Source organism: Lynx rufus, unplaced genomic scaffold (assembly GCF_022079265.1).
Source record: "Lynx rufus isolate CCGP_SWC_20201006 ecotype Redwood Valley unplaced genomic scaffold, mLynRuf1.p SCAF_11, whole genome shotgun sequence".
Lineage (NCBI taxonomy): Eukaryota > Metazoa > Chordata > Mammalia > Carnivora > Felidae > Lynx > Lynx rufus.
Genome location: NW_025814825.1, coordinates 40660526 through 40680459, shown reverse-complemented (window position 1 = coordinate 40680459; position 19934 = coordinate 40660526). Strand labels below are relative to the sequence as shown.

Here is a 19934-nt window from a genome sequence, read left to right as displayed (position 1 = left end):
CGGCCTTCTTCCCGCGAGCTGCCTCTGCCGCTCCTAACCCACGAGAGCGGCTGGACAAATGCCCTCTCCCCCTGCGTTTGACTGTGCGACAGGCCTGACCCTGCCTTGAAATCAAGCCTCAGTCTCTGTGATTTCTCCGGGAAGCGGACAGAGGGCTGGAAGAATCGTGCTTATCTGTAACCACAGAGCTGGATGCCATATGCCACGAAGCCCAAAGCCACACAGCTAACCCGGCTTCCCGGGGGGTAGAGGAAGGCACGCTTGGAGACATGGGAGTATGGAGGCTGGACCCTGGGCCTCATGCTCCATTCTCCCCAGCCCGGCCTCCGCGTTCTTCTGCACATGTCCTAGCAAGAGGCTAATAACTCTGGGCGCCTCGGTGGAGGCCAGAGAAAAAGGCAAAAGGAGAGGCAGGACGACGGGCAGAAGGAACCAGCAGTAGCCCCCTCCTCGCTTCGACCTTTCCAGGCAGAGACCCTGACCACAACTCTGTCTCGCCACATCTGCACACATCTGTTCAGGAAGCACCCTGGTTTTCGGAGGCTCGCTCTCTCTGCAGATATCATGCCAGGGGGCCCCTTGTCACACTGGGCCCAGATGGCACCGGCTGAGGTGCCCCCACTGCAAGCAGCGCCCCCACCCTCCCGGAAGCCTCCTTACCGGTCACCACGGGGTATGTCTGCGTGCCTGACACGTTGCTGCCCAGCTCGGGGTTGGTGGATGCAGATAGACTCGACTTGACTTCATCAAGCCCAGGGGTCAGGGCTGGGAGGGAGTACTCGTTCCCCTGGGAGAAGAGAGAAAAGCGACAGCTCTCTATTGATGCGCACATGCGGAGAAAGGGCTCAGTGTGCAGATGGGGAGGAGGAACAGGGAGCCTTCCCAGATGGGGTGGAAGGAGATGGCCGGGCAGAGGGAGGGGAGAGAGGGAGGGGCGGGCTCGGCGGATGATGGAGAGTTTTGTGTGGGTGGGGGGGAGACCGGACTCGGCGTAGCTGGAGGTATACGCTGTTGGCGGTTATCCCAGCATCCTTCCAATTGCCACAGCGTCCCCTGCCTAAGAAGCCCCAAGGGCGGAGTGTAGCAGTTGGGTTCCCCCTGCTGCGAGGCAAGGGGTGCTTTCAGGTCCCCCCTGGAGTCCTGGGGAGGAGGGCGAACCGTGCAGTGATGGCAGAGGCAGGGGCTGGGGGAAGGGCCTAGCGGGGCCTCTGGCCTGGCGCCGCTGGGCTAGCTGCTCGGGTGCTGGCGCCCCCTTTTTAAAAAACAAACAAAGACAGCCCCACGGGCCCCTCGCTCTCTGCCTGTGCACTGGGGTATGAAATTGGGGAGGGGGAGAGTCCACATGGCTAACAGAAGGGTGGGAGGGGGCCAGTCATTGACTCTGAAAGGGTGTCCTGCCCGAAACACTCGGGTAATTGCCTTTTTATTGCAGCCACCGCTAAGCCAGACCCCAGAGCTGGGCAGCCCAGGAGCCTGCACAAAGCAGGAAAAGTTGCTCTGATTAATATTACGTTAAATTAAAACTGATTTTCTGCTCTTTCGGGTCCGTTTTTTTCCCTTCCGCTTCCTGGCCCCCCCAGAGGGCCCCCTCCCCTCCCTGGCTGGACGGGATTGCCTCGTCATTTCCAATTCCTTCTCGTATTGATCTTCCTGTAGAAATCAGTTTTGTAATTAGCTGCAAATTAGGCCTTCTACTGGGGGTGAAGCTGCCCCCTGATTTATCACCAGAGTAATTCGCTGTGATCGGAGAGAAATTAAAATGAACTCAATTAGGCTTCGGATTTGCTTTATGGGCCCTGCTCCGAGTTTCAGGGGGAAAAATGACTGTGCTGGTGTTTAATAGTCTAATGAAAGTAAATAAAGGTTATTCATTGTAATACAGCCGGGGACTCGTGGAGGGTGCACCGAGCCGCCCGCCTCGGCCGGCTCCTCCTTTGTTGGTTTATGGCTCAGGGCACCTTAAAAAGACTTTTGATTTTTGTTTTATGAAGACAAACAGCTTATGGGATAAAAGGACGGGCGGAGAGAAAGGCGAGTGGCTGGGAGCTGCCGGAGTCCGAGGGAGGAACTGTGCCGCGCGGGGCGGCGCTGCTGTGCCACCGCGCGGGTGCGCGTGCAAGCCCGGCTGACCGTGTTGGGCTGCGGTTGTGGGCCTGGCCTGGGCCGTAGGTGTGGGAGGAATGGGTGTGTGCTCCTATCTTTGCGTGCGTGCACCGGGGGCCCACAGGGATGTGTGGGTGGAGGCAGGTGCGGGAGGTGTGCTGAGCTGTGGCCTGGGAAAGGCGCCCCTTCCGGCTCTCGGGGCCGTGTTTGAGTACAGTGAGCAGGGGCCCGTGGTGGTGGGTGAACACGCGCACATGGGTACACGGGAGGAATCAGAGACGTCTGTCCGCGTTGTGCATCGTGCCGTTGTCTTGCGGGCTGCAGCCACGCTGGGCTGTTCTGCATCTGGAGGGAGTACTGGGTGTGAGGGCCGTTGGCCTATCTGGGGTCACACCGGACAGCTGCACTGGGGAGTAGGAGGCAGGCACAGAGGGCTCTCCTCGTGACGCTGGGCGAGAATAGCACCCCAGGCTTGCACAAACTTTCTGTAAGACCTTCGGGCCATTTAGGCGAGGGACACGGCAGGGGCATGGGGACATTTTCTGGGTATTCTATGCCAGACTCATGAAACAGCAAGGCTGGATGGGACCTATTAGACCTTACCCAAGTCCTTCATTCTACAGATGGGGAAACTGAGGCTCTGAAGGGGGCAAGACTTACCCAAGACCATCTTAGCACCCAGAGCTCATCATTTCTAACTGCCCTATGCCAGAATGGTTTTTCTTAACTCGACCATTATGTCCTCGTGTGTGTTCACACAGCACACACGTGGTGCACACACATGTAGCACGTGCGATGCTGGCGATGCACACTGTCCAGAGGCCTTGTCCTGCCCTGTTCCTTTGCGCTTCTGCAAGCAGAAAACGCCTTCCTCACCTGTTCTGATTTGATGTGCTCTGATGCCTGGAAGACGTCAGGGTAGGAAGGACGCTCAAAGACCCGATCCAAAGCTTCCAGCTGCTGCTGGGTGAAGGTGTCAGCTCGCAAGTGCTTCCGCAAACTGTCCACGCCACTCTGGGAGTCTCCATTGGGGACTGAGCCCTCGGACACATCTGCAGGACACATGGACACTGGGGGCATCAGCACAGGCCAGCGGAGGTACAGTGGGCCCGGGGGGGCCGGCACTTGGCTCGGCCCCCAGAGCGTTGTACCCCTGCCGGGACCCCCTACTCCCAGCTTCTAGGCTGGAGCAGCTGACCCAGGGGCTGGCCATGCCTCAGATCTGGCTGAGGAAGCCAGAGCCTCTGAAGGACCTGGGAAGAGAAAGGGAAGTTGTCCCAGTGTGTGTGTGTGGGGGGGGGTGGGAGTGAGGGAAAAACTGGGCAGAAGTAGAGCCAGGGGGCTGCTAGGAATCGTCTCCTTAGGGGATGTCTCCCTTGAGCCCCTTCTGTCCTCAGGCCTGGGTCAGCCTGAGGGAGGAGCTGGGTGTGTCAGACCAGCATTACCGAGCCTGTGGAGAATTGAACTCGGCTCTGAGATGAATTTCAGTTCCACTGACTCCAGGGGTGGAAAATCATCAAATCTCCGAGGCTGAGTGTAACATGGAGACTGGGTGAAGTAATTAACTTCACCGCCGAGGGAGGAGGGGCTCTGAAAGTCAAGCTGAGGCATTCTGCTTGCATTGGGCCAGGACTCAGACCAGAGCAGGAGGACAGCGGCTGGCACGTGAGCAGTGGCACACTGCCTTGGGCAGAGACTAAAGACAGAGTCTTTGTGGATGCTCTTGTGCCCAGGCCGCCTGCCTCAGCCTCTGTCCCTGACCCGGACTCTGAGTAGGCCTACATCAGAGGCCATCCTCTGCCCTCCAGTTCCTCCTGCGGGTCTCACAGAGAGCTGAGACTCACTCAGTGAAGAAAAGGCCATGGTGGTGCCACACTAGTGCCCGTCCTGGGGCTGCAGGCCAATTCTGTCTATGTCCTGCTCTGCCCGGGCTTTCTTCTACGTGTGGGGGCTTTCTACCCCTCCCTACCTCCTTGCATCAGGTCTGTTAGGGTTTTCGGAGCACGCAGTGAGCTAAGTGCCTGCTCTCTGTCTCTCTCTGAACCTCTACCCAGCAACCCCCCAGCCCAAAGCTGGGTCCCCCCCCCCAGGCACAGCAGGGCCAGTTCTCGGCTTCCTTCGGCCCAAGACCTGCTGGGGAGCCTTGGGCCTGGGGCCAGCCCATGCTGTAGGCCTCAGGGTGTTCCTCTGGGACTGTTATATATATCAGTTTATAGGTGATTATATGATATGATATAATCAATATTGCATTATATACAGTAACACCATACAGTATCATTCAGGAGACCATAGAAAATATTACATATTGATTAACCTCCACCTGCAGCCATCCTCTCTTCTGGCCTCCCAGACGGAGCATGGGGGTCTGCTTTCCAAATGGGACCTGCTGCCTTTCCTCCACTCTATTCCTCAGGAGGTGGGAAAGCAAAGAAAGTGTGTTTGTGTGTGTGTGTGTGTGTGTGTGTGTGTGTGTGTAAGAAAGGGAGAGAAATGAAGACCAGGACCAAGTCTGAGGTGGACAGACAGGGACAGCTTTCACAGTATTTCGATGTCTCCACATTCCTATGGACACAAAACTTGGTGGTTGTGTTTTTTACTGTGTAAGCCTCTGGAATGATGTTCTGTCTTAGAGAGTGTGTGTGTCTCTCTTACATGAGGTAGGGTGTGGCATGTTTATTTTTTCCTTTTGTGTGGGCATTCTCTGTGTATATGTATTTGTACATGTATAAACATCCAGATAAATATGTGTCTGTGTCTTTGTAAGTGACAGAGCAAGAACCGTTATCAAAGGATGTGTGTGTGTGTGTGTGTGTGTGTGTGTGTGTGTGTGTGTGATTGCATGGGGAGCATGAGCTCATGTGCCCCATGTTTCTTCTCTGCCTGTTTTTCTTTTGAGGAGGTGCTATCATCCCAATTCCACCCCCTCGTAGCTATTTGCATGTTCCATTGTGTCCAGTTCTCTCTTGCTGGAGTCCTCCTACCTTTCTGGGAAGCCCTGCTGTCAGGGCCGAGGGAGGCAGCGGGTGTCTTTGTGTGTGGTTATTGCGGTGTCACCAAATGGGTCCTGGGAAGGAAAGTGTGCATTTGTCTGCGAGCATGTGCTCACACATGATGTGCATGAGTGTGTGCATATGTGTGGGAAGACTCATATCATGCCTCTGTGTGGATTTGTGTATATGCCTGTGTGTGGCTTGGCTCAACCTTGTGTGTGTGTGTGTGTGCGTGCGTGTGTGTGTGTGTGTAGGGGCTGAACTGAGGCTTTGTCCTCAGGTCACTGGCTGGAGGAGTCTCTTTTCCTTCATTTATTCAGGGGCCCTTCAGATCTTGACAAATCTGTCACTCTAAATTTGCGAGAGATTATGGTGCTCTCTCCCCAGCCCGCAGAGAGGTGATATATGATATCTGCTGCCCCTATTGATTGCCTGATCTGGTGGCAGAGGCCGGCGAAATGAACTTGAAATGAACATCATGCCTCAACTCATTGTGCGTATAATACACTACTTAATCCCACATTTTTCAGCCGCTATGGAATTCAATTGATCAATCATGTTCCACTGATAGTACTGTTTTAGGGGTTATTGCTGCTCCCTCCACTCACTGACCTTTTTATTTATTTATTTTTTTGTATACTCAGGCCCTGGTGATAAGACAGGTTACAGAGGCAGCGATGGAAGGGGGAGGGAGGAAGGAGAGGCAAAGGGAAGCCTGCTACTGGAAGAGGTGGCAGTGGGAGGCGGGCAAAGGGAAGAACAAGAGGAGGAAGGGCGTGGGGGAAGAAGAGAAAGAAGGTGCTGGAGGATCAGGGAGGCAAGGTGGTATGATGAAAGCCTGCAGAGAAACAACCCCAAGAGAGGCTGCAGGAAGCTTGAGGAAACGCCCCAGAGGAGAAGGAAGATCCTGAAGAGTCAGGAAAGGCGGCTGTAATCATGAATGCTGCAGGAGCGCAGAGAAAGTTCTGGGAGGTGGGGGGTTGGGGCTTGTGGGCGGGGAGAGGGCAGTGGCATCCTTGGTGGGGACAGGGAGCTCTCACAGGCTCTCTCCAGAGGGGGGGGTGGCACCCTTGCTTCAGCTGGAGAAGGAAGGGAGGGACGAAGGCAAGGAGAAAGTGTGGGAAGGAAGTGAGGAAAGGTGGTGGGGAGAAGCCTGGGGTCAGAGGTCCAAGAAGGAAGAGCTCAGGAAGGAGGAAACCCAGAGGCGGAGAAAGGGCAGACAGAGGGAGAGGAAAAAGGGCAGATGTTCCCCATGCCAGAAGCCTAGGGAAATGCTGGCTGGGGGAGGGCACATGAATGGTACACTTGGGTATCCAGCTAAGGGGGGGGCCTGGATGGGGGCGGGTTCGGACAGTAGGGTGAGGAAGGGGAAAAGAGAAGAGAGGAGAGGAAGAGGAGCAGGCATGAAAAGAGAACAGGGGAGGATAGAAAAGGAATGGAAAAATGAAGCGTTGACCAGGGTCAGTGTTGACCGCTGGCAGGGACCTCCTCAGGATGATGGAGAAAGCGCTCAGGGTGGGGCTTCCCAAGGGTGGAACTTCCCAAGGGTGGATTCTCAGAGGTGACAGCAAGGAGAGGCTGGAACCGTGCTATGCCACCAGTGCTAGGCCCGGACATTCAGGGCTCTCTGGCAGAGCTGGGCCAAAGTAGAGGAGGAGGCAGAAGCGGGTCTTGATCTAGGTTTCTGAGTGAGTGGGGAGGGAAAATATGTGAGTAATTAGATAGCACTCTTCCCCAAGAAGACTCCTGACCCAACACCGACTGCTCCCTTGTGCCAAGGTGCCAGGCTGTGAGTTCCCTGTGGGCAGAGAACATGCCTGATGCATCTCTGTTGGTCTGGCACCAGGCACAGAGGTGGGCACAGAGTCGGTGTTGATGAGTGACTGAATGAATGACCGAGGCTCCCCTGGGTAACATTCAAAGCCAAAGCCCTGGCCGGAGGTGTCTGAACTGGCCATCGGACTGGCTTGGCACTTCAGAACACCCAGTCACCTATCAGGGAAGTCCCGCGTATCTCTAGCGATCAGAGGGATGTGGGAAGATCCACAGCAGGCCCCAGGGTAGACTTATGCCCCTCCTTCACTCACCCCCACTCTGGTGAGCACCACCCTCAGCAAACCACCTGCCCGCCTAAGTGCCAAGGGACAGAGAACACTGTGTTCCCAGTTAAGAGTCGAACTTAACCTCGGAGCTACACAACTGCCATCCAAAGAAGGCAGTGGAATTCGCTTGAGAACAGGGCTCAGAGACAGCCTCTAATTTGGACATCCCACACCACGGCCTTGTCACAGAAAGCAAGGTTGGGATAAAATGGGTCTATCGGCCCACGGTGACTATTGGTTCCAGGGAAGTCCTTCCCTAAATGAAGGGAGGAGGCCCTCAGCCTTTATCTTGAAGACAAAAGCCAACCTGTTATCAGGGCTTCGAGAAGAGGGCTGGAGTATAGTGGCCACATGTCCTGGGCTTTGTGGAGCAATTCTGAGTTTTAGGATTCTTTCCCACGGCCGGTCCATTTTTTTTAGATTAAGGTTGGAAAATGTGGTTGCTGTACGTTTAGTAAGACCTCCCCCCCGCACCCTGCCAGAGCAAAGGAGGGACCGTGTGCTAGTCAGTCTCCACGTGTGGAGGAGTCAGCCCTGTTCTCCAGCTGTCCCCTACCCAGCCACCATCCATTAGCTGCTCACAACACTCAGAACTTATTACATGCCATTTAATCCTCCCAACAACCCTGTGAGGGGAGTACCGTGATACCTATGTGACAGAGAGGGAAACTGAGGTGGAGAGGTTAAGTAGCTCATCCAAGGCTATACCGCTGGTAAATGACAGTCGGGATTTGAATTCAGGTCTGCTTGGCCCAGAGCCTACCCACTACGTCATTTCACTCCGCAGGCCAGCTTCCAAACCCAGGGGCTCAGCTGGGGACCACTTGACTCCATCTGGGACATGATCTTAGCCACCACCCCCGCCCCCCCCCCGCCCCAGCCTTCTCTGCCTTGCACCCTCCCTACACCGAAGGAGCGGCCTTCAGTGAGCTGGTGGAGCTGGCTGAGCACAGACTACTTCAGAATGATTAGGGGGACACTCGGTCCAAATTCTCATTTTACAAAAAGGAAAACTAGAAGGGGTGAGCGGTGACGTGGGGCAGGTGACCAGTCCCAGATCACACAACTGGGTAGTAGGACTCTCAGGACTGGAGCCCATTCCGGGCGTTTTGTCCACTACAGCATGAGCGTTGTCAAGGAGAGTAAGCTACTACAAGTCCTTTTGGAAACAAGGCCGGATATAAATTAATTAATTAAATTAAACAAACCGCTGAGCTAAAACTCTGATGTATATTATTCTTTCGGGGGAACAAAGGCTCATATTGTCTTCTCCTCTGACTGCTTCCTATTTGCTGAGCAGTTAACAAAAAGCTTTCATAGACCTTGGGTTATCTGGGCTTCCTAACTACTCTCTAAGGCAGGTAGGGATTATGGTCCCTTTTTTTTTTCTTTTTTTTTTTCCTTACTGGTGAGGAAACAGGCTCAGAGTAAACAGAGAATAGCTTCTATAAGGGTAAGTGGCTAGCTCAAGGGCATATCCACCAGGGAGCCTGGCACAGGGAAGGGGCTCCGTGCACAGCTGTGGACGGGGCAGCAATGGGCTGCAGCATCCCATGGAGCATGGGTCCCATGGAGCATGGGCTCCAGCAACGGTGTCCCAGTCCCCACATGGATGAAGACAACTGTAAAACCAAAGGTCATCTTAACTGAAGGGAGAGCCGCTGACATGGTTGACAATGGTTCCCGTCTGATCAGGAGCAAATTATCTTCTTTTCACCTAAGTTTTTCGATATTGTCCGGTCTTTGTATAACAAGCGTGCACCGCTTCTGGAATCCTTAGTAAAAATGCCTTTGACTCTTCAGCAAAAGATCTGATCTCCTCGCTCACTTAGCCTTGTCACTCCCCATCCACTGTGGGCTTCCTGAGGGCAGAGCCCTACTTTCCACCTCTCTGACCCCAGGCTAGGCCAATCATGAATAGTGTTGTCCAGTGAGGTCCCAGCAGCTTGGGCAGGAGGGAGGCCAGGGAACACCATGTCGCAGGGAGCAGGGCTAGGAACAGAAGTGTTCTGTGCTCCTTGTGTGAAGACATGCTACCTGAGTTCTCAAAGTGGTCACCGCAAGGGACAGGAGAAGTTCTTGTGCACTGACCAAAAGGTGGGTGGGGTGATGATTAGAGACAGAATGAAATCATGCCATTTCCTTGGTCAGAAAGCCCCAAGGCTCACCAAAGTCTACAGAATTAAGGGGGGGACGAACAAGTGTCACCTCCCAAATCCCAAGAAGTAGGAATCAGGCCTTTGAGAGGAATTCTTTTAAAGTCTAGCAAAGAGCTATACTAACCGCAGTTTTGTGAGCCCAAATACACGTATCTACCTGTCTGTGGGGAAACTGACAATATTAGGGCTTTCACATACACTCGTTAAATCCACCCAACTTCACAACGTACTTCTTCTTCTTCTCATTCTTCAGATGAGAAGCAAACTTATTTGTTCAACATTATCCTGGATTTGAACTCGGGGATGTCTAACCCCAAAGTTCTACGCCACCAAAGTTACCTTCTTTGTCAAAGATCGGCATCACCATCATTTACGGACACTAACTATGTAGTGGGCAGGCTCCAGTGCTTTACTCACATTATCTCCAATTTCCACAGGACACTTGCCAAAGAGAGACCATTAGTTCAGTTTTACAAATGAGGGAGCAAGCTGAGGGAGATGTGCAAGATCGTACAGCTGACAGGAAGCAATCTGGGGGAAAGGAAGTCTTGTTTCATCCCAAGACAGAAAATGAGCGGGGGAAAAGTAATACAGGAAGAAAAGAGAAAGGCATGGACGTGGGAAGGTGGGTGATGGGCCTCGGCCCCTAGGGGCTGGGCGCAAGGGAGGAGCAGGGGCTAGCGGTGGCTGGGGTGGGGGTTCTGGGCTAACGCCCTGACCAGTGGCCTCTGCGCCCCTCCCTGGCTCCTCTAACACTACCTTCCCCCTCTGAGGGGTTCACCCCCAGCTGCCAGTTGTTGCAGTTTCAAACTCAATTGTTCTCCTCGGTACTGAGGCAAATGGAGTCATTAATTACCTTCTATCGGCTGGGCTGAGTTCAGAATGCGATCAATATCCCCGCTTGTCATTCAGGGCAGCCGCCGGTGCGGCCCCGGCCCCACCCCCACGCGGCGCCGGGCCCTCCCACGGATGCAGCCAATGCAGCGGGGCGCCCCTTCCCAGCGAGGAGTGGGCCGCTTTCATCCAGGGAAAGAGCCGGGATTCGTGCCCCGGGGAGGGCAGAGGATAGGGGGAGAGAGAGGGAAAAGTGTGAGGGAGTGAAGAGGGAAGGGGAGGAAAGCGGAGTGGAGGGGGGAAGAGGCGGGGGAGATGGAAGGAAGGGGGGAAGCTTGGAGGAAAGGAGAAATTGGCAGGAACAGGGCTGCCCTGTACAGGGAAGGGCTGCAAGGGCCAGGCTTGGAGAGTGTGCCGGCGGGAGCACTGTCCAAGGAGATGTGGGGTGACATGCCCCGTTGCCTCCCATCCTTAAGCTGGACAATCTGTGGGTCTGCCCTGGCCAAGCCAAGCTCAAGAAGAGAGCACGAAGAAGCCCTTGGAAATATGGCTCAAAGCTTAGGCTCGGAGCAAGACTAGCTTCTGCCTAGCCTTCTAGTCCTGGCAAACCACCTGCTATCCTTGACCAAGCTCAGCCTCTAAACGCTCAGTGAGTTCATGGCTGGGGGAACGTGGGGGTGGCCGGCTGGTCTGTCTAACCTCAGTCTTGCTGTGCCCATTCGCACCCGCGTGCCTCTAGGGACACTAACCTGCATTAGACATCCTAACATAACGCTGGACTAGGGGTAACATCTGGTTTGAAATCCTGGTTTTGTCGCTCACTGCTACATGGCCTTGTCCAAGTCCCATGAGCTTTTCTGGACTGAGCTTCCTTAAAATTACACCAGGGTGGCTAGCTCCTCCCTCCGCAGTATTAATTTCTTCTTCCCCTGTGTTCCAATAGCCATCTATCCAAACCTCTATTGTAGAAATAATAATAATAACTGAAATCTATCCTGTTTCTATTACAGTAGCAGACAGGATGCGTAACATATATACGCTGATTTAATCCTTACACTAACAGCAACTAACATTAAGTGCTTACTATATATTAGGTGCTCATCTAATAACTGTACATATATTAACTCATTTAGTTTGCACCAGAACTTAAGCAGGAAGCTTCTACTATCATCCCCATTTTGTAGGTGACGAAATGGACGTGCACAGGTTCCAGAATTTTCCTAAGGCTATGAAGCTAACAAGTGATGGAAGAGGCAGAAGCAAACCCAGGCAATGAGCCTGTGGCAGCTGAGCTCGTGATGTGGAGAAACCAAGGGATAGAAAGGTAACTTGCCCCAAATTATCTACTATGGCCAGTTAGTGGCAGAGCCAAATTCGGAATCTATATTATGGTTATTTTTCTCAATGCTTCTTTGTTTTTGAGAGAGACAGAGCACGAGGGGTGGAGGGGCAGAGAGAGAGGGGGACAGAGGACCTGAAGCGGGCTCTGCATGGACAGCAGTGAGCCCGACGTGGTGCTCGAACTCACGAAGTATGAGATCCTGAATGGCCTGAGCGAAAGTTGGATGTTCAACTGACTGAGCCACCCAGGTGCCCCTATCATGGTTATTTGTTTGGTTTGGGTTTTTTCCTCACTAAACTGTGACTGTTTGAAAGGCAGAAACCCATCTTTTTAATCTTTGTAAACCTAGCATAGGGCCTGAGGTGATAAAAAAAAAAAAAATGTTGACTGATTCATCTAACCGAATTCCAGAAGTAAAGGCTGGTAAATTCTTAGCTTGCCTCGCTCAACAGTTTACCTTTTAGAAGAAAAAAGAAGCAACAAAGGAAATTGCCGCTCTGGATTCGGTGTCATTGCATTTTACAGCTGTAAATTATTATGGAGATCATTTAATATGATTCCTTCTTAAGGCCAAAAAAAAAAAAAAAAGGCTCAGAAAGATTGAGTAATTTTCCCATGTCACACAGCTAGTCATTGTTAGGATGGGGACTGAGGTTCTCAGTTTCACTATTCCAAGCCGCTTAATTCTGACCAAGAAACAAAAACTGATCAAAAGGATGTGATGGGAATCTGGGGAGAAAGCAACCATGTCTGGATTTGACGGTAGCAAAGGAAGGAGGCATTGGACAGAATCCAACTTGAGGAAAGCAAACTGTAACACGTGGAGGGAAAGAATAGTCGTGCGATCCCATGGCAAGAGATTCTACAAGGGAATATGATTCCATAAAGACAGGGTGCTGTAAAAATGAAATTCCGCCTCTACAAGCTCAAATAATCAACCCGACAAAACAAAGGGGGTTGGAGTGGGGGAGGGCTTGAAAGAGAAGGACATTTAAGGAAAGTCATTGTTGTTGCACACGGATAAGCTTTAAAATATGATGAGCCTAGATTTTAAAAGGACATGTACACCGAACAGTGGAAGATTATGCAGCCATTAAAAAATCATGTTTTCAAAGAATATTTAATGATATGTGAAAATGGTCCTATGGAATGTTAAGGGAAAATAGCAAGACACAAGCTGTATATACAGTATCATTCCAATTTTGATAAAAAATTATATATGCACAGAAGAAAAAAAAGACTATAAAGATTATACCAAATTTAAGAGCGGTTATCTCTCAGAGAGGAGATTATGGGTGATTTTGTAAAAATTTACTTTATCTTCCAAATATTTTACAATGAGCATGTATTGCACTGATCATCAGACGAAAGTCATTTTTTTCCCCTCTTAAAAAGGACACACAACAGATGGGAGGAGGGGACCATAACCAAGGATGGATATGAGAGTAGCATGAACCTGTCAGGAAGACAAAAGCTCAGAACAAGCTGAGACAACAAAAAAGGGCCTTCAATAGCTATGTTTGAAGAAAGAACAAAAAGGAAGGCAGGTTTAGGGCTCAGTACTTGGGAAAGGGAGGTAATACTGAGGAAAAAAAAGGGGGGGGGGAGACAAGGCAGAACTTCTCGACCCTCAGCTCGCCTTGGCCTTCTCCCTCAGAGAAAGAATCTTCAAAACAGGACCAGCAGGAGTTGCCCAGGTCAGGAGGGGGCCCGGCAGGTCAGTCCTAACAATTTCAATGGACTTAACTTTCCCAGACCCAGATAATTCATGCACCAGGACCCTGGGGGGAAAAGTAGGTAGGATCCTAAATGTTTTGTTGATAATCCTTGAGAAGTCATAATGGAAGGACGTAGCAGTGACAAAACTCAATGCCATCTGCCCTGCAAAAGGGGGAAAGGTACGCGTCTGCAAATAACGCTTTGATAAGTTTAATGCCAGGGTGCGGAAATCTTATAGGAGAAATTATTATACAGTTAATCTGTGGGCACCAGGAAGGAACATGGATGCCTGGGACCTATATGCGCTCACTGAGAAGTTGTGGCACATTAATTAGATATCAATGATTAGATATCAAATGCAAACCCCACTAGAACCTCCTGAACTGCCCTGGTTGGTAGTAACCGCTTTTTCTTTTTTAAAGAAACAATTCATCGTAGTGCTTTATACCTTGATCATAGCCCCTATCACATTCTGCTTGTATTGTGATGTACACACTTAACCTCCCTACTGGATTAGAAGCTTCCTGCAGTCAAGAACCGCATTCTATTTACTTTTGTAAATCGTCCTGCCCTGTTTAAAAAAAAATCTTTTTTAAGTCTATTTATTTTTGACAGAGACAGAGTGCGAGCATGAGCTGGGGAGGTGCAGAGAGAGAGAGGGAGACACAGAATCCGAAGCAGGCTCCAGGGTCCAAGCTGTCAGCACAGAGCCTGATGCAGGGCTCGAACTCATGAACTGTGAGATCATGACCTGGGCCGAAGTCGGACACTTAACCGACTGAGCCACCCAGGCACCCCAGTCCTGCCCTGTTTTATATATAGATCTGTTCACCAACTTAAATTGCATTCTTTAATCGATTAAGAAAATGCTGTGGATGTTGTGCATGTAAACATTTCACAAAGAATCTCCTTCCTAATTTTATGGACAAGATGAAGAAAAGTGAAATGGTTGATGGCTGCTGGGCTCAATCGTACCTAAAGCATTCGTTTATTGCAACCAGAAGGGAGGTTTTCGCTGGTGGGGCATTGTCTCTCCTTTATTTTATATTTTGACGTTTATTTATTTATTTTGAGGGAGAGAGAGAAAGAGAGGCAGAGAGACTAGGAGAGAGAGAATCTTAAGCAGGTGCCACACCCAGCGGGGAGCCCAATGCGGGGCTCGATCTCATCAAGTCAGCTGCTTAACCCTCTCCTTTATTTTAAAGGCCAATACTTCTTGTAAAAAAAAAACCCTACTAGGATGATGCTACAGAAGACATCCTTGTGATCTTACTTAATCAGGTGGAATTAAGAGCCCAAACCAACGAGATGAAATTCAACAGGGATAAATGGAATGCCCTATGTTTAGGTTAAAAAAATCAATTATACAAGTGCAGAATGGGGTAGACCTGGCTTGATAGCAATTGATGTGAAAAAGATCTCGAGGTTTTAGTTGACCACGAACTCAATATGATCTTGAGTGTGACAGAGCTGCTAAAAAAATCGAATGTAATCTTAGGCTACCGTATGGACGCAGACTCTCCAGATGGACAGCGGCAATGGTTCTACTGATCTTGGCATTGGCTAGACTGTCTGTAGAGTTCAGTGTTCACGTAGGAGGGACTTTGTCAAGAATGAATTCAGAGATGGGTAACCAGGATGGTGAAAAACCTTCCTCAAGTGCAGGAAACTAAAATCCACCCAGGGCTCAGCCCAGTGTTTTTCCAGGCACTCAGCAAATCAGGTAGAACAAATGGAAGGAAGGGTGGGAGGGAGGGAGAGAAGAGAGAGTGTCAGAGGGAGATCTTTACCACCACTCTAATAAGGGGTTAATATTGTCGTCACTATTTTAAAGGTGAGGAAACTGAGATTCAGAGAGATTATGTAAATAGCCAAAGGTCCCACAGCAAGCAAGGAGTAGAGGTAGACCCCACATCCAGACATTCGGATTCCAAGGTGTTTCCCTCAACACTACCGGGACTCAGTATAAAGGCAGTGGTGCTAACAATGACAACCGTCCATCTATGTCCTATGTCCAGGCAGGGGCAGTGGCCTGTCATGCAGAACTGCTGGAAGGGAGAGTCCTATGTGAGTGGCAGATAAGACCAGATGACCTTCAAGAATCTGAGGCTTTGCCTTGTCACCACCCTCAGCACAGCCACTGGGCCCCCCTCCACACGGGAGGGGGTCTCTGGAGACAGTCTGTCTGCATCTTGGCCACTCCCAGGCTCAAGTCCCATCTCCTGCTTGCCCTTCTAGCCACTTCCTCGGATTCCTATTGGATGCTCAGCCACATGGTTTAGCATTTAATTAAGAGCTTATTGTCTGATGTGTGATAGCCTTGCCTCCCCCAGCAGATTGTATGTTCCTGGAGACCCAAGTCCTCGTTACGTGTTCCTCTCATACATCCCAACACAGTGGGCACCTGGGCCCGCATTGATACACAGCTCCCCAAAGAAGTAAGTGTAAGTTTTGTCAATATTCCACTATTTACACACCAAAGCAAAACCATAGGCTCTCAGCCCTCTGAAATGGTTTATAGGAAATTTGCCCAAGGACAGAGGGATGGCCTGAATGATCACTTAGGGCCCTCATATTTTGTAACCAAACAGTAGACAAGAGGGAGATAAGGGGGAGACCTAGAACTCCACGGAGAATTTATGCCAGTTCGGTTACTTTCCCCCTTCTGAGTAAGAGGTCCCTTCGCTCCTCCCAGAAGCCCCGGGTTACCTGTAGCAAAGAAGGGCGTGGGCACCCACGGCCAACGCACAGCCAGCGTGAGTGTGTGCGACTCATATACGAAGTAGAAGGAGGGTAAGCAGGTAGAGATGAAGCTGGAGGGAAGGGAAGGCCAGAGCAGTGATGGGAGGGGAGCAAACAGGTAGTGGAGAGGACACTGAAATGCACGGAGAAAGGGGAGGGGTGAGTACTGGGTGGGATTGGGTGACTTCCCCAGAGTGATCAGCATTCCTGCCCGAGAGCATGTACTGTGTCTTTTTGCTGGCCGGCTGGCCGAGGCTGGGACTCTAGTCTCCCGGGCCGCCAGTGGGGAAGGGGGGCTGGCAGAGGGTCTGTCTATGTGGGACCTGTGTCCTCCTTCAGCCCTACGTGGGCTCTCAGGGAGGGGCTGGGGCCTCCTGCCTGGTGCTGGGTTCCAGCTGGGGCCAGAACCAGTTAGAAACCTCTCTGGAGCCGGGAGGGAAGGGGGCTTTGTTAGCTCAAAGGACACAAGCAAGGCGAAAAATTACATACCAGGCCGCCCTAAGTATGCTTGTTTAGAGAAACTGCTTGCATTTATGAAGTCTTTGGTGCGGAAAGCAGGGTTGCAAATGACTGCATCAGAGCGACAGTAAAGGCCATTAATTTCCTGTTATGTTTTCCTGTGTTGGGGGCTTTATTAATTTAATTTTACACTGTCGAACAACAGCGAGAGCTGACACTGCCACACCGCCACGGCTGGGGTTTTCTTTTTGTGTGCGTAGCAAGGCTTTGCCTGACATGCAAATCAACGCTATTACCGGAACCAATAAAGATGTGTGGCGGGAAGAGGGGAGGGATAAGGGAAGGAGGGAGGGGAGAGGGGAGAGAAGGGGAGAGAAAGGGCGAGAGCCATCCTTGGCCACTTTCTGCCTCCCTCCATGCCTGGCATCTCCTGGCTTCCAGAGCGTCCTCCGCAATCAGCAATTTCTGCCCACCCTACCCTTTCCCTCTGACTCTTCTCTGGACGCCCTGCCTTCGGATGACTCTACCTCTGCTGTCCTCCTCTGTCCCAGCTCCTGGCAGAACTTGAACAGGGACACAGAGTTCCCAGGAAGAGGCGGGAGTCAGACTTCTTCTCCCCACTTCCCATCCCCAGATGAGGCACAGGGGCAAGGGAGCGCCATGCCCCCACCCGGGCCGAGTGACAGCCTTACCGGACACTCCCCTTTCCTCTAAAGTCAAGGCCCACTTACATATTATTAGCGTACGCACACACGAACCTGCGTGCCTGTGCACACGAAGAAAGGTCTAGAAGGGCAGCTATCCCACCTTGCTTGTAAGTCCCTCTGAGAACGCGGGTATCCTAACCTTGTCAACCATTTGTTTCCTCTGAATTCCCAGAAAAAATACGGTTGCTAATCGTTTCTGCTTAAGAGACTCCAGCAGCTGTCTTCAGTAGCTGCAAGGTACCCAGTTGGCCTAGACCAAGGTACCGGAGAAAATGAATCCCAGCCTCAGAAAAAAAAGGCAGCTCCCTGGGAGACCACGTTCTGGTCCTTTCTACTACTTAGGCCTCACGCCTACCACCCCAAGACCATCCTCACTGCGCTGTCCCTCACCCGGGGCAGCTTCCACCAGCCGGCTGCCCCAGGGTCCACACTGCCCACATTACCCTCGGCCCAGCTTGCCACACCACCAGTCCACCCAGGTGTCTGGGTTGGCCACGCCACCAAAGGAGATGAGGTGGGGGGCTGGGGAAGTGAGAGGGAAAGAAAGTGAAGGTCCTGGAGTCACTCCCACCAAACCACCAACCCCCACCGCCACCCTGCCGTCCCAGACTTTGCAGTGGCCTAGGGAGACCTGGCGGAAGAGGTGGGGGGGACGGGGAGGAGAGAGAGAAAGAGTGCATGTGTCCACGCATCTCTCCCTCTGTCACTGGCTTGCTTGAGCTCCTGCCCGCACTTTCTGCTTCAGGAGCTGTTTGCCAGGCTCTGAGAGGCTGTTGGATGGAATCCAGCTCTCCCTAGGAGGAAAGCATAAACTTCATAAACTGCATTTACTTTAATGCAGGTTCCTGTGGCTGCTTTCCTCCGGCTTTTCTTCCCTCCTCTGTCCGCTCTGTCTCCATCACATTTTATCCCTGCCCCTGTGTGCACTCAGACTGCGCAGGCGCGCGCACACACACACACACACACACACACACACACGCGCGCGCGCGCGCGCGCGCCATGTTTCTAGAAAAGATGAAGCCTCAGGCAGGAGGAGAACGGGCAAGGCGTAAAAGCCCAATTTACGGGCGCCTGGGTGGCTCAGTCAGTTAAGCATTCGGCCCTTGATTTCCGCTCAGGTCATGGTCTTGCGTTCCTGGGATTGAGCCCTGAGTTGGGCTCTGCGCTAACAGCTGGGAGCCTGCTTGGGATTCTCTCTCTCCCTCTCTCTCTGCCGCTCCCCTGCTTGTGTTCTCTGTGTCTCTCTCTCACTCTCTCTCAAAAATAAATACGCCTTTTTAAAAAAGCCCTATTTAAAGGAGAATTCCTTGACCTGGCCCTGCAGCCCCCCCACCCCCACCCCGTGAGATGCCCATGTACTGTCTCCAGTGGAGCCAAGCACAGAGGGTGCTTTGAGGCAGGCAGGCGGGCGGGTACTTCAGGGAGGCAGGGATGCTGACATTTGGTGGGGACAGCCAAATTAGGAGCCACCTGGAGGCTGGGCCACAGGGCTCCAAGTACGGGAGGGAGAGAAGGCGAGGCCTTCGTGCAGGTTGAGGTTTGTGAGGCCTCCCTTGTCTGGTGTTGTCAAGGTCAGCAGGTTCGGGTTCACCGAAGGGTCAGGATGGTTTGAATTACTGGCGCTGCTGCAACTCGGCTCTGAGGCTCGTGATCTGTCTCCCAGCCCCAGAGCCAGGTCCGGCCCTCCCCCAAGCCTCCTTGCCTTTTCACCCCCCCCCCCCACACACAGGGCAGAATGGGGAGGGTCCGGGAGAGTCCTGTGGCCACCATGGCCCTGGCGAAGACAGGCAGGGAAAGGGTCCCGCCCTGAGCTCAGGGCTCCTCCGCGGGCAGCCAGCCAAGGTCCGGAGGCTGCTCGGATCCACCCCTCCGGCAGCAGCACTCGGGGTCTCCCCAGCCTACCTGCCTTCCGGACCCTTTCTCTGAAGTGTCCCCCATGCCCCTGCGCTTCCCAGCTGCCCCCTCCCCGGCCTGCAGAGGAGGAGGCGCCTGGGAAGGTGAGCCCGAGAGCAGCAGGGCCCGGCTCCTCCCTCCTGCATCCCTAGCCTGCACTTGGGGGAGAAGGGCAGAGCTGAGGCAGCGGATTTCTCGCCTGGTGCCCTTGCCGGTGGAGGAAGGAGAACGATGCCTACCGGCAGGGCTGGAAGGTAGTCACCGAATGGAAGACTCGGAGGCGAAGACCTAGTCTGACAAAACGGGCGCGCGTGCGCGGTGCGCAGGAGTGCACAGACGCAGGGGTGGGGGCAGGAGGCGGCCCTTGCTGGAAAAGTTGCGATGCTGTGGTTCCCCCAGCACAAGTTCCAGTGGCGGAGGGACACATACAGGCCCCTCGACTGCAAATCTGTACCTTCTCTCCTGGGGGGTGGGGGTGGGGGGAGAGTCCACCTACCTATTCCGACCTTTTGGCACCTTATGAAAAAAATTCTCTTTCGTGCTAAACCTCAACATACTTCCTCAAACAACCAAACGGAACTCTGTATCCACAGCAGCACGAACTGGCCGGGAGACTGCGCTGGTTAATGATTTGGCTGCCAGTCTCTGGCGTAAACGCAGAGACTTATGTAGCAATTCAGGCACCTATGTCCACTGCACATGCCTATGTCCACTGCCACGGCTAAGTCCTAGGGCTTCCCCACAGACACACGTAAGTCCACGTAAGCACAGATGACAAGGAAAAAGGTCTTAAGAAAATACCAGCATGACCTACCCCTACCTCTGTATAACGACATGGTCGGTGTTCAACAGGCTCATGGCCAACATTACCCAGAAAGTTTGGC

General features: G+C 52.5%; 1 protein-coding gene across 6 annotated transcripts in view; it reads right to left on the bottom strand.

The window, feature by feature from the left end:
* PAX2 (paired box 2) overlaps positions 1–19934 on the bottom strand; it is a 77284-nt gene that overhangs the window by 16714 nt on the left and 40636 nt on the right. For all 6 annotated transcript variants that reach the window (XM_047072683.1, XM_047072684.1, XM_047072679.1 and 3 more), the window contains 2 exons: positions 2980–3155; positions 661–787 (listed from right to left, as the gene is read on the bottom strand). In XM_047072683.1, the coding sequence (XP_046928639.1) occupies positions 661–787; positions 2980–3155 (303 nt within the window). The remainder of the gene's footprint in view (positions 1–660; positions 788–2979; positions 3156–19934) is intronic.